The 14,367-nt window shown below is 56.1% G+C and overlaps 1 protein-coding gene across 4 annotated transcripts in view; it reads left to right on the top strand.

Moving 5' to 3' along the window:
* The window catches only part of TEAD3 (TEA domain transcription factor 3), a 61,687-nt gene that overhangs the window by 18,804 nt on the left and 28,516 nt on the right, over positions 1 to 14,367 (top strand). For all 4 annotated transcript variants that reach the window (XM_075909985.2, XM_075909987.2, XM_075909986.2 and 1 more), the window contains exon 2: positions 8,626 to 8,880. In XM_075909985.2, the coding sequence (XP_075766100.1) occupies positions 8,745 to 8,880 (136 nt within the window). In that variant the 5' untranslated portion in view covers positions 8,626 to 8,744. The remainder of the gene's footprint in view (positions 1 to 8,625; positions 8,881 to 14,367) is intronic.

Below are 14,367 nucleotides of genomic sequence, written 5' to 3'. Positions count from 1 at the left end.
GAGGGACCCACACCCATAGGTATGAGCCTGCAGTGACCCCAGTCTCTGTGCTGTGTGCCTGCGTCTGGCCATGAGGTGAAATGTCTCTGGACCGGTGTCTGTGTTGCTTGAGGATGAGCGCAGGGGAGTTGTGTGTTGCCAGCCCCTCCAAACCTGCTGCCAAGGCCAGGGCGGGGGGAAGGAGGAGACGGTGTCCATACAGGCTTTCTCAGGCCCCTTCCAAACAGTGTTCACACCCGGGAGAGTTGCTGGGTGTGTGTGATGAAAACCTCCCCTTGGATTTATGGACCCATTAAAACCCTGACATCCTGGGGCTTTGGAGCCAGATGATGATGCTTCTCTGTGCCCCTCTGGATTTCTGCTCCGGCCCAGGCCTCTCTCTAGTCCTCCTGCTGGGATCTACTCTTGCCAGCCCCTCTGCCAGGGCCAGCAGGCTGTTGCTGTGTTGGAGACTTGAACCTGGCCATCTCATTCCATCCCTCCCCCTGAGCCATAAATACACACCATGCCGTCTCCCCCAGGACGGGGCCGTGGAGCCAGGGAGTAGCCAGCGTCGGGGGGGGGGGAGGGGGGAGCCACTTGGCCAGGCAGGGGACCCAGTCTCCTCTTCCTGAAGGTCACGGTGATCTTCTCTGGCCCTGTGTACAGCTCCGTGCGTGGGTGGGAGAGCATAGCCGTGCTCTGGCTAGTGTGGCCAGGCCTGCCCTGCCCTGCCGTTTGGCTGCTTCACCTGTTGGAGCAGTGTCTGGTCTCCCTGAGGGGCATAGCAGAATTCACCCTGTGGGTGTGGCACTATAAAACACCTTCCTTTCCCGCCCTTTCTGCTGCTCCTTTCTCACCCTGCAAGTTACCGTAAGCCTGGGCTGATTCCACCTACCCCATTTCATTTGATGGCAGTTTTCATGTTGGCGGTGCCTTTTGCCCTCCTGCCTCCCACAGGGTCAGAGTACGATGTACGCGCCGCCCTGAAATGCAGCCACTTCTGGGGAGGAACGTGTTCTGCCTGGCACAATGGTGAGCGGTAGGGCATCCCTCTCCAGGCAGGACCTCGAGGGAGCAGCGTGAAACTCTGCTGGGGAAGTGTTTCCAGCAGGCCTGGGGTGGTGAACAAGGTGCTTAGATTACAAAGCCAGGTGCTTGGATGTCAGAGCCATGGGAAGCCAGTTAATTCCCTTTGCCCCTTCCCCCCCCCCACCCCATATCAGAGGCCCCCTTCCTGCTGTGGAAGTGGGACCTTTTCTAGCTCCAGGGCTGCTGCTCTGGAGGGACCCGGACCCTCAACCCCGACCTAGACCGAGAGCAGCAGGTGGGTGTGAGTGCTCCCCTGAAACTCCCTGCAGGGGGAAATAGGAGTGGAACTTACAGCCTTGGTCCCCTCCCCGACTTTCTTGTCTGCGGGGCACACCCAGGCTGTAAGCTGAAACTTTTTGTCTTTCAGGTGAGAGGTGCAGCTCCCTGTGCTAGCTCCCAGCCAGCAGCCTCCTGTCTGGGCTTGCCTGTGAACTTTTATCCTCCTTAAAGGGGAGGGGGGGGGAGGAAAGAAGAGCTCCCCTGTAGTCCCAGCAAGGACTGACCTAGCACCAGCCAGCCTGGTGGGCCCCCAGGAGCAGAGCCAGTTGACCAGGCAGCTTCCCTTGACTTCCAGCTGTTGCTTCCTCCCAGCAGATCCTGCTTCCAACCCGGCCCCATACGTGCCCATCCCAGCCAATTTCCCCTCTTTTCTGCCCAGCTGCAGAAGGTGTGCTCCTCGTCGCAAGCCTGGGTGTGCTCCAAAGAGAGGTCCTTCTCCAGGGTGGAAGCTAGAGGTTGTTCCCCATGCTCAAATCTCTCCTAGTTAATTCCCAAATGCAGCGACCTTCTCCTCCTGCCTTAGCTCCAGGGGGGAATTCTTCCAGTTTCACTGCAGTACGTGCGAGGCGCCGAGACTAGGGATGTTCAGTATCGGTTAACTGAATAGTCGATTAACCTCATGAATTCTTATTGGTTACTCGACTATTCTTTAGTCCTCGGGGGCGGGACCAGCAGTCAGTGCGCTCCGGCCCTGCTCCCGAGGACCCCCCTCCCACTACGTATCAGAGGCAGCAGTGCAGGGTGCCAGGCGGGAGCTGGTCCACGACGGGAACCAATTTAAAAACCAGCTCCCCTTGTGGACCGCCTGCCAGTCGCCCCGGGCTGCTTCCTCTGATACAGAGGCAGCAGCGTTGGGTGGCAACAGCCCATATCTGGGGAAGGGGGGGCGGGTCTGAGCTCGGAGCCGGGCTGTCTGCCTGCCTGGCTCCTAATGCACTTTAAATGCAGAGGTGCAGCTGCAGTAGGTCCTGGACCTGGCGTAAGCTGGGACTTAGCTGGCCAGCCTGCTAAAAATTGTTCTGGCGGGGATGGGGGGGGGGGAGGGAAGTGCGTGTAGTCTATAGCATTAACCTACAAGCTTTTGGTTATAGGTTGATCAACCACACTATTACATCCCTAGCCTAGACTTCTTGGGAGACCTCTCCTTGACAGTGGTGTTGGAGACATTCGGTATCTGGCCAGGCATCACCAGTGCAGGCTGGTCTCCGCTCTGCAGAGGAAATACTCAGGGGAGAGAAGCTGTGTTTGGGCACGAACTAGAGAGGGTGGGGTTTAACCCCCCCGCACCCCGCTTCAGAGCCCATGTATAGAGCTGGCATCTCTACATACCAGCTCTGATCTGCAGCATCAAATCTTGTTTTGCTTTACAAGTCTTAGGTACTGTCCCCTACAGGTGCGGGGGGGGGTGGGGTGGGGTGGAACACAGCTGGTCTACAGAGAATGCAGGTCAGGAGGTGTGCGCGCACATGGCCTTAAAGCCCTCCTTTGCGCCCCCCCCCACCCCCAAATCCTGATGTGGCCTTTGTTAGAGCTGATTGCTGAAGGCTGCTCGGACTCACTAGGGCAGTGGTCTCCAACCTTTTCAATCACAAGATTACTTTTTCAATGTCAGTGCAATGTGAGATCTACCTCAAACCCAAATACCCTTGCCCCGCTTCCTCCCCCCCCTTCTCTGAGACCCTGCCCCTGCTCCACGGCCTCACCCTGCTCACTCCATCCTCCTTCCCCCCTGAATCGCATTCACTTTCACCAGGCTGGGGGAAGGGGGTTGGAGTCCAGGCTCTGGTCTTGGGCCAAAGGGTAGAGAGTGTGGGTGGGGACACCCTGAAGGTAGGGAAGTGGGGTGGGTTCTGGAGTGGCCTGGAGATAGCGCACTAGCCTGGTGGTGGGGTCGATTCCCGCCCACCCTGTGAACAGCTGGACAGCCAACACAGGCTGTCCCAGGGATGGACCCGCTGGTGGCTTTGAGTCCTGCTCACCCTGGGAGCAGTGGGACAGGCAACACTGGCTGTACCAGGAATGGAGCTGGCTCCCGCATCAGGAAGGCAGGAGAAGGGAACCTCTGAAGATTGGGACGTGGGTGGGTTCTGGAGTGGACATGGGGATAAGACATTCCCCCTGGGGAGCACAGGGTGGCAGGTTCAAGTTCCGCCCCCCTAGGCAGCCCCACCGCCACCGCCCACCCTGGGAGTGACCCAGGCAGGAGAAGGGACCCTTTGAAGGTAGGGAGAGTGGTGTGAGTTCTTGAGTGGACATGGGGATATGGCATTTGCTTGGGGAGGGGGGGGTCCTGCCCACCTTGGGAGCAGCCAGACAGCCAACTCCAGCTGACTCCTGCAGTAGGAAAGCAGGATAAGGGACCTGCTGAAAGTCAGGAGGTGGGGAGGCTTCTGGAGTGGCCTAGGGGATACAGCATTTGCCTGGGGAGCACAGGGTGGTGGATTTTAGCCCCATGCATCCTGGGAGCAGAGACCAGAGTGAAGGACAGTGTGTTTGTGAGAGTGACAGATTTGCACTGCCAAGCTCCCTCCATCCCCCTCTCCATGCATGGAGATAAGGTACAGGAGTAGAGGGAGGAGGGATGCTCTGACATCAGTGTTCCCCTTCTTTCCCCCCCACATCCTGCACAGCAAGTAGGAGGCTCCCAAGGGGCAGCTCCAAGCCAGAGGGCAGGAGTAGCATGACAATCGGGTGGAGGGGTAACTGAAGTGCCAGCACTTGATAGCTTCCTGGCCAAACCAGTCAGAAGCTCCAAGATCGACTGGTAGATCCCGATCTCCTGGTTGGTGACCACTGCACTAGGTTGGCACACAAGGTTGACCCTACAGCTACTGATTGGCCTATCTAGGTCACACTCATTTTTCACATCTCTCTGCTACACTGATACCAGCATCGGGGACGAGTGTTTTACTGGCTCTGCAGCCAGGGGATCCCTCTGCGACGGGCTGGTCATGCCATGTTGGTGTCAGACTCCACTGGTGATGCAATGCAAAGTGGTCTCCCCACACTGGAGAATCCAGCCCACGGCAGTGAGGTTACGCAGAGAGGTGCTCCTGTTGCAGTGTGTGGATGGGAGAATTACCTTTCCCGTCTCCCCATTACAAGCCCGTGGCCCTGTGTCTGTGTTTTGAGGGGGATGTTTGGTAGGCGCCTGAAGGTTAAGGAAGGGAGGAGGCAGGGAGGGGAAATGAGAGAAGCAGCAGAAGAGCGAAGTGGTAGGAGGGAGGGGAGTGGATGGATCCGTGTGAGGCGTGCTGGTGGAAATAGTTCTCGTGGCCTTTGCTAGGACTTCCTGAAGCTCCCGGGAGAATGAGACCCTCTAGGATGCTGGCTCTGGAGAAGGTCCTTTCTCCAATCTGAGCAGTGAGGTCACCCTCTCCTATGTACTCCAAGAGGCAGGGAGGGCTTGGAGGAGCTCCAAGGAAGAGGGTCACCAGAAATAGAGCCATTAACACTCAAGCGATCTTGGTCAAATATGAGACCTTTCTGCACCTTGAGGGAGATGCTCACCCTGGCCCGTTGCGACGTCCCTCAGCTCCTCATGCCCTCTGGAGAGTTTGCCAAGGTCAGCCACCCTCCAGCCATGTGAGGAGGGGCACTGGTAACGATGGCAAACCACACTGTGGCAGCGGAGTTTGAACCCCTGGCGTTAGCAGACCTGCTGAACTCACTGGCTTCCTGGAACTCGGAGAGACGTGGGTCATGGCCCCGACTTTGAGGGAAGGAAATCCCTTTGCCTTTCCCAAGGACAAGCTGATGTGGAAGAAGGAAGGTGATCTATTTTGCTCCAGCCTCCCTCCCGCACCCTGATCAGGTTAGGCGGCCCCACACCTCAAAAGAAAGCCCGGCATGGCTGGTTTCCCAGTTGTTGTGGTAGTGGCTGTTTTGTAAGGGCTGGGTGGAGCCTTGCAGTCATCGTCTCTTTCACTTTACGTCAAAGCCGTGACTCGCCGCTTGCCTGCACCCTCCCTCAGGAAATGGAATTTCTTGGCATGGCCAGGCACCGTTTTCCCAGTGACGGCCACTCGCACCTCTGCTGAGCGACTCTCCGATCTTCTTCCCCTGTCCCCGGATGGGGGGGGAGGTCAGGGAAGTGGAGAGAACTCAGTCCGTGTCACCCCAATCCTCAGGCGGTGTCGTAATTGGAGGGGAAGGAAAATGCCAGGTGATCGCTGAGGTTTCCCACTGGTGGGGGCAGCAGGAGAAGATGTCTGTGGATACTGATTCAGCCGTGAGGGGAGGCATGGGCAGCCAGCCCCTCTGATACAGGCCTGGTCTTTGCATGAAGCAAAATGCAGGACAATGTAGCACTTTAAAGACTAACAAGATGGTTTATTAGATGATGAGCTTTCGTGGGCCAGTGGTACAGCACCACAGGGCCCCATCCTGCTGCGGCTGTCAGCAGCTACTGTAGTACTAACAGCAGTGGCTGGCTGGACACTTGGCTCCAAGCCCTGGTTGAGCCTCTTGGGTGGGATTTCCTGGGAACACGGGAGTTGCCAGCTGGATCAGACCAGGGCTCTATCTAGTCCAGGATCCTGTCTCCCAAGAGAGACCAGTCCCAGCTGGTTCAGAGGAAGGTCTCTGCTGTTACAGCGTCCTACCCGCAGGAGTGAGTGGCCATGCCATGAGGCAAGAGTCAGATCCCTTCCAGACCTCTGGCTGCCTCCCTTCGAGGGCCCTCCTGCGCTGTTCTCCAGTAGTGTCCCCGAGAGCTGCAGAGCAGCCCTCGGTGTTGCAGTGCCGTGGACGTGCACGGCAGTCGCAGGGGCTCCTGGGGTGGAGGGAAGAGAGCGTCTCCCTTCTTTTCAGCAGCACAAGAGGAAATTCTGCTGCGTCTTGGCCCTGTGCAGATGTCTGGCAGGCACGCAGCAGCTGCTCGTTCGCCCCCTCGCCATCTCTATGACCCTGTTCCTCTGTCCCTCCTGGGCTAATGGCCTTTGTCCTGCCAGTCCCTTGGAGCTACAGGGCACCCATAAGGAGCTCTAACCCGTACCTACGCTCTCTTCCATGCTCTTGTGCACCCATGCACTAAACCCCCCTAAAATCCCCCCCCCGCCCCATTCCAGTGCAGCACTCTCCACCAGCCTGTGTGTGTCTGGGGAGCCGGGAAGCTACACAACAGCCGCAGCAGCCTCCCTCTCCATCCCTCCCCCCACTCTTTGGCTAACTGCTCCAATTCTGTTCTCCTTATTTGGCCACACTGCTCCCAAAGAAGGGGGGGGTAGGAGGAGGGCGGCGGGGGGGAGGGGGGAGCAGCGCGAGAGACTGGGTGACATCACGGGGCTTGGGGAGAGACAGAAAAAAGTTACTTAAAAAAAAAAAGAAAGTCCCTGCGCACTTGAACTGCAGTTCCTTTAAAAGGAGATGTCTGCACTGGAGGCCGCTGGGTCTCAGCCCGTCCGGGAAGCCTCTCGCTGAAGGAGACACCTCTTGTTCTCAGCTCCCCACCAGCAGCAGCTGCCGCCAAACATGTTATTGCAACACACAGAGCCTGCGCTAGGAGCTGGGCAGGGAAGGGGGGAGCGAGAGGAGCGGTGAAGTCGCAGGCGCTGGTTTGAGGCCTGTCTGGCAGAACCCGTCTGGGGAGCAGAGCTTCCCCGAGGGGCCCCCGTGGGCACTTTGTGCCCTACATGCAACACTCAGTGACCTTTCAGGGGGAGGGGCCGGGGCCCCACTACGCACCCTGGAGCAGAATCCCAAAGCCAGACGGAGACTGGGGCTTCCCCAGGGGACCCAGGCCCCCGGCCCCCTTTCAGATCCAAGGCATTGGGCAGCCAGATCTGGACCTCCACTGATCCTTGCTGGGGATTTCAAACCCTCCTCCTGTCTACCCACTTCAGGCCAGCTCTTCCCATTCAAGCCACTGGGGAGGTTAGCTCTTGGGGAGACCAAGGTTAGGCCCCAGGGGGTTCTGCTGGAGAGGCTGGCCCCCCCGCAGGGCTTTCATGCTGTTGTCTGGGGGCAGTGACAACATGCTGAGCCTCCTTGCATTGCCTGTCTTGCATCCCTGCACTCAGGCATGACTAGGCAGCAGTTCTGGGGGCGGGGAGAGCAAGGTAGGGGTAACTAGCAGGGGGCGGCAGTGGAGGGATACCCACTTCTCCACTGAGCATTATGTAGCAGCCCGGCGGTTCTCAAACGGGGAGCCCCAACCTAAAAGGGATCACGAGAGTGGCGGATGCCAGCCAGGTGTCCCGTTCTGGACCAGTAGGGATGTAAAGGGTTAACCGGTTCCCCCAGCGAATGGCTGCTCCACAGTAAACCGGTTAACCCTCGTATTTAACGGGTTAACGTTTTAAATGATCATTAGCGCCCCTAGTTGCCAGCAGCAGCGCAGAAGCAATCGTGGGAATGGGCCGCCACAGCCTGAAATACTTTCAAGCAAAAAAAAAAAAGTTTTCAGAGCCCCTGTACCACCCCGTATTCCTGCTCCGTTTCCCTCGGTGACAGGGAGCCTCTCCCCGGCATGTGTTTCTGTGCAATTACCCCAGGAGAGACTTGGCAGTGGGTTCTTGCCTAATGGGCCAGTAATTGCTAGGTAAAGCCCTGCTGTGTCTCTTGGGGCTGCAGGTCCCTGGAGGGCTGGACTGTGATGTGGAGCAGGGGACGCGGTTCTGTCCTAGGGCGGGAGGTTCCCACAGGGCTGTGTGATGATGGGGAGAAAGGAATGTGGTCACGTCTCCAGGCTGGAGGTTCCTGGGGGCTGTGTTGTCATGTACCTCAGACCCATCTCTCTTCTGGCGCCAATACTTTTTGTAGGGGTGTTGCAGCCAGTTCTAGGGGCTGCATTCTTAGTGAGCACCCCGGGAATGCACGCTGCTTCCCCCTTCGCTATCCTGGTTTGGCATGTATTTCCCCCTGCTCTTGTGTGGCTGTTGGGAGGCTGTATGCTCTAGTGCAGTGTTTCTCAGCCAGCGGTACTAGTGCCCTTAAGGGTACTCCAGAGAAGTGTGGGGGGTTCATCAACAGAACTGAAATGTGGGGAAAACTGAATGTGTGTTGTAAGTTTTACAGCGCTTTATTGTTTTTGTACGTTTTACACCCAAACATTTAATCGCCCACCTGGCTACGATTAAGTTGTTTAAACAAATGTGTTGCAATGGTAGGAAAAAAAATGTGTGTCTGAAAACTGTAGGTACTGGGGTAATTTTTTTTTGAAGGGAGTACTTTATTAAAAAAAAGGTTGAGAAATGCTGCTCTAGTGCGTACAGCCGGGGCAGGATGTCAGGAGACATCTTTTGCGGATCGCTGACCTATGCTTTGTCCCCTCAGGTTGTCGAGTTGCCGTTTGGGGCTCAGGGTCGGAGCCCAGAGCAGCCATCACAATAGCGTCCAACAGCTGGAACGCCAGCGGCAGCCCCGGGGAGGGGCGGGAAGATGGACAGGAGGGAATGGACAAGAGTCTGGACAATGATGCCGAGGGGGTGTGGAGTCCAGACATCGAGCAAAGCTTCCAGGAGGCACTGGCGATCTACCCCCCCTGCGGCCGGCGGAAGATCATTCTCTCGGACGAAGGCAAGATGTACGGTGAGTGAGACCAGGTCGCATTTGGTGTTAGAAGGGATCCAGGTTTCACGCAACTGCTACTGCAGTGGTGCCTTTGTGCCTATTCAGATACCCATCATTATGTTTCAGAGTGAACACCCAGTTGAGATGAATAATAGCAGCTCATATGTCTCTTAGAATCAAATGCTGCCCTTGCATTCACACTCCCAAGTCCACTGAAATTGAGACTACATCCCTCTGGTATTCTGTTTTGTCTCTGGCTCCATTCAGGGGTAGAGCAGGGAATTTCCTTGGGTTTGCTGCCAGTGCTATGTGGATGTCTCTGGAGGTGGAAGTTCTGTCTTTATTCATGGAACAGGTGTAGCCTGACGGAGGTGTGTGTGAGAGTCTAGGTGGGGATTAGGGTGCCCAAGGTGGCAGTAGTGGAAGACACAGGTTTGAGGTGCATGCATGGGGGGAGTGTAGGCCTTGATTAGCAGAGCAGGCTGTGGGGCAGGACTGAGCGTCTGTTACTGGAGCAGCTGGGAGGCTGTTGGTCGGGACCGAGGTGCCTTGGCGGAACTGTTTGGGTGGGGTTTTCAGCACCCGAGGCTCTGACTTCGGGGTGCTTGCTTTCCTGTGCACAGAGACGTTTTTCTCACAGTTAGTGGCTGATCTAAATCACACGGTGTCAGCCCCCACAGTCTGACCTCATCTTGGTGACTGGCGAGGGGAATGGGGGGTGAGGAGGGGGGCAGAGAGGCAGAGCGAGAGAGAAAGTAAAGGTGAATTTCGGAAGGGGAACTGCTCCTCTGGGCTCAGCCCCCAGCCTGGACGTCTCTGACACGGAGGCATTAGGATCTCCTCGTAGGAGCAGTGCCTTTCCTAATGCCCGGTCACTTTCAAAGGGCTGGCCCTTGTCGTCTGTGCTGGGGAACTGCCCTGATGTCTCAGCCACAGTATTTTGGGCCGTTTCCCTACCAGTCTGCTGGGAGAGGGAAGCCACAGCAGGAATAGGGAGGTGGCCATCTTGGAATGGCTCAGGCCTGTCAAGCAGTGTTGAACTCTGTTCCCCATGCTGAAATTGCCTTGCACTCCCCCAGTCTCTGTCCCTCCCTCTGTGACATCTCTCCCTCCCTCCCTCTTTCTTTCGCTCCCTGCCTCTCTCTGCTTTGCCTGCCTGACTGGTTTGGTGAATTGCAGGCTGAGAGAGGCTCTGCACAGGGAGTCCACACGCCTGGGGCTGGGCGTGAAAGCTTGTGCATCTGGCCTCTCGTGCAGGTCACAAGCTAAACACTTCCGAGACTCCCTCGGCGCGGCCTTTGAGCTTGTGTTTTCAAATCACGGCTTGGTGAAGTCCCCCATCTCGGGGGACTTCACCAAGCTCTGAATTTCAGTGGACTTCCCCGGCTCTGAATTTGTGAGGCCTTTTGCCCTGAGAGACACTAATTGTGTGTTCCTGAAGCTCTCTCCTTCCCCCACGTCCCTGGTAGAAGCTTCTCCAATTCTATTTCCAGCCCAATGGGCCACATTCATTCAACAGAGTCATAGATTTGTCTTGGTGTCCCCCCTATAACATTCTCCTGGTCGGTACAGGATCTGGCCAAGGGAAGTCTGCACCCGCTGATGGTTCTGGGGCCCAGGGCCCATCACCTCTTGGGTTCTACTTGAATGCCTTATTTGTGTGATAAGATGAGCAAGTGTGGCTCAAGTCAGTGTGTTAAGTGTCTTCAGCTGGAAGCAGGAAGCCTCTGAATACAGGACCCCAGTGGGGTCACAAACCCATGGATGGTTCAGTGGGTCAGGATGTGGCACCTACGCTCCAGTTTTAGCTTTTCTGACGTGACAGGCTAGACAAGTGCTTGCCGAGAGAGACTGCACCAAGGACAGGCCCGCAGCTGTAGTTCCGCCCAGGTTGGTGGCGGGGTGGGGGGTGTGTGTCTTTGTGCGGTGAGCTGGGTGACTCAGCCCACATTAACACCTCACCTTTGTAATGGGCACCTTTGTGGATGTTGTCAGCAGCGAGACCATTGAAACTTTAACAGTCTTTAGGGCTGTTAGTCTAGGGCCATTCTCCAGCACTAAAAGGAAGTCAGACCCAGTCTTCAGGTCCCAACAGCTAAACACACGGTTGGGCTTGCTCCGTGCTTGGAAGAAAACCTCCAGAGACACCCAGGGAGCTGCTAGGAGTGGCACCGTGTTTCAGGATGGGCCACTCTGCCCAGTGCGTTGAAAGAGGGGCCCTGTGCAGGTGGAGTGGCGCCTTCCTAACGAATTGGAATTAGACCCCCTCAGACTGTTTTGGGTTTTCTCTACCTCCCTTGCTTCTGCTGACTAGGGTTGTGCGTAAACACGACTTGTCTCCTCTGCTCCTGGCTGAGTCCTCCTGTGATGTCACAGCCTAGTATTTTGTGACCTCAGACCTGTCTCCATGGGGATGGACTGTGTGTTAAACACTGCGTTATGACCTCAGAGGGTTACTCATGGAGGTGGAGCCTGAAGGGAGGATAGTGATTAAATAGTGAGACTAAGCTTCAGGAGGGGTGGGTTCTGCTCCCAGCACTGCCGTCGACTCTGCCTCGGTTTCCCCATCCTTCTAATAGGGAAAATACCTCACACTTACTGTGTTTGTCTCTGTGGAGCACTCAGAAATCTTGGGAGGAGGCTAGGGAAGGGCTAAGGATTTAGGATAGTTATATATAGATCGTAGTCTGAGAAACTGGACACACCTCTTATACCTGACCAGAATTGGCCGGTGTGTCTTTGCACCATTTCTTCAGGAATCGGCACAGAGCAGGAGGGAATTGCAGGCTGCTGAGTAACGCCTGACCCCTCTCTTTAGTTACAACGCACCTTACCAGTTGTGTACAGCGCACCCACGACATGCAGCCACTTCGGGAGGGGCGTAGTTGTTAGCACACGGCGTGCATTTGCCAGCTGATTCTGCTTTCAAGTTCTTCTCTAAGCATTGATCTTTCCATGGTCTGCTCCTTTCCCTTACGTGGGTTATGCTAGCTCTCCACACCTCTCCCCTCGTTCTCCAGTCTTCCTGCAGCAAAGCAAGACTTCTCCCCACCCCTGCTCCCAAGATTTGGGCCACCTAGACGGATGTGCTTCATTACACCGCCTTGCAGCCTCGCTCCTCAGTCATGCTGCCCGGCGAGGCCCTGCTAGCCCAGGGCCTAGAGGCTGGGGAGCGCGGGCATTCCAAAGTGGGTGCATTTTTTGGATTTCTCCAGGAATAGTTGGAGTGCCGCTGGGGAGCTTGGCCTCCACTCAGCAAACCCAAGTGTGCAAACTGGTTTTTCCAGCCACGAGGAGACATCTGGCAGCTGCTTAAAGAGACAGCAGCCCAATTCCGCTGTCATCTTCCACGCTGCCGCACTGGGGTCAGAAACTCATTTTCACCACCTCCCCTCGCTGTGCCCCCTCCCCACTTTTTCTCTGCCCCTCCTCCCCCTCTGCCTTCCACTCTCTTTTGGAGGCAGCGTTTAAAACTGGAGGCAGAGCTGCGGGGAGCCTTCCTAGCCTCCCCTCTAGAGGAGAGAGCAAGAAGGGTCTGCCTTTAATCCAGGAGGGGGCTCTGAATAGCAGGGGGAGCTTGTGCACCCCAAAACTGAGCTCTTCTGAAACTGCCATGATCCTTGCCTCAGGTTAGTCGTGATGTAGGGACTAGGGATATAATAGTGTAGTCGATGAGCCAATAACCAAAAGCGTATAGGTTAATGCTATAGACTCTGCATCCCCGTCGTCCGTGTCTTCCCCCCCCCCACCCCCCACCCGCCAGTAAGTTTTTTAACAGGCTGGCCCCAGCAGCTCTACTCAGTCCTCAGTCCAGAGGCCTACCCCCACTGCAGCTCTGCATTTAAAGTGCATTAGGAGCCGGGTGGGCAAGCAGCCCAGCTCAGTTCCAGCTCGCACCAAGTCTGGGAGCTCAGACCCCCCCCCAGAATATTGTATTAACAGGTGTGTTGTGAGCAAGACACGAGGAGTCATTCTTCTGCTATACTCTGCGCTGGTTAGGCCTCAGTTAGAGTCTTGTGTCCAGTTCTGGGCACTGCATTTCAAGAAAGATGTGAAAATATTGGAGAGGGTCCAGAGAAGAGCAACGAGAATGGTGAAAGGTCTAGAGAACATGACCTATGAGGGAAGGCTGATGGAATTGGGTTTGTTTAGTTTAGAAAAGAGAAGACTGAGGGGGGACATGATAGCCGTTTTCAGGTATCTAAAAGGGTGTCATAAGGGAGACAACTTGTTCATCTTGGCCTCTGAGGATAGAACAAGAAGCAATGGGCTTAAACTGCAGCAAGGGAGGTTTAGGTTGGACATTAGGAAAAGGTTCCTAACTGTCAGGGTGGTCAAACACTGGACTAAATTGCCCAGGGAGGTTGTGGAATCCCCATCTCTGGAGATATTTAAGAGCAGGTTAGATAAATGTCTCTCGGGGATGGTCTAGTCAGTATTTGGTCCTGCCATGGGGGCAGGGGACTGGACTCAATGACCCCTCGAGGTCCCTTCCAGTCCTAGTATTCTGTGATTCTATGAATAGGGGCTGCTACCACCCTATGCTGCTGCCTCTTTGTCAGAGGCAGCAACACAGGGCGACGGGCAGCAGGCCTTCATGGGGAACTGGCTTTTAAATTGGCTCTCTTTGCAGACCAAGCTCCCTCTGATACAGAGGCAGCAGCGCAGAGTGGCAAGGGGCTCCTCAGGAGTGGGGCCGGAGCGCACGGACCGCTGGCCCTGCCCCCGGGGATTCTAGAATAGTCGACTAACCGATAAGAATTCGTGAGGTTACTCGACTATTCAGTTACCCGATATTTAACATCGGTAGGAGCCTAAGTAACAACCAGAGGGTGGCTCTGTTACAGGCAGGGGTAGGCCGGGTTCTGTGATGATTGTGATGGGCCCTTCTGGCCTTCCAAGTCTTCTGATCTGAGCCTTGAATTAATCTCTTCCCCTCGCTGTGTTTGTGCCCTCCGGACCCTTCCGCATGGCGCTGTTTCCTGCCTGTAGGAGCGTCCTGTGCGGTCCCCATGGGCCAAGGATCTCCATGCTGGAATAGCGGCAGCAATGGCAAACGGGTCATTGGCCGAGCAGAGGGCTCTGGTTGAGCTCAAAGCTGACGTGTTCGACATGCCAGGCAGCCCCAGAGGGGGCTCTGAGCCAGGGCTGGGTCAGCGATGACCAACCCCCAGCAGAGCCAGGAAACCCCACTTCCCCCACTGTGTCTGGGCAAAGCAGGGCAGCTCATCTCCTGTTACCCCATTGCCTTTTGTTCCTGCCCAACCTGCTTGCCTCTTGGGCGGATACTCCAGTGTCCCATTAAGGGAAGACTCCCAGCACCTGACGTGTGTCCCATGACGGCATTGCTGGCCGTTGTTTGCTAGATAGATTACGGAAGCACCTCGAGGTCCCCTCCCAGCTGAGACTGGGATTGTGTTGGGCTAGGCAGATGCACATGCATGAAGCAAATACTTACAATCCCCTGTTGTAGCCTCCTTTCCTTGGGGAGCCCTCTGTGACTCC

The sequence above is a fragment of the Pelodiscus sinensis genome, chromosome 27 (genome assembly GCF_052426305.1).
Source record: "Pelodiscus sinensis isolate ZL-2025 chromosome 27, ASM5242630v1, whole genome shotgun sequence".
NCBI classification, from domain to species: domain Eukaryota; kingdom Metazoa; phylum Chordata; order Testudines; family Trionychidae; genus Pelodiscus; species Pelodiscus sinensis.
This window is presented reverse-complemented; position numbering and strand designations above follow the sequence as displayed.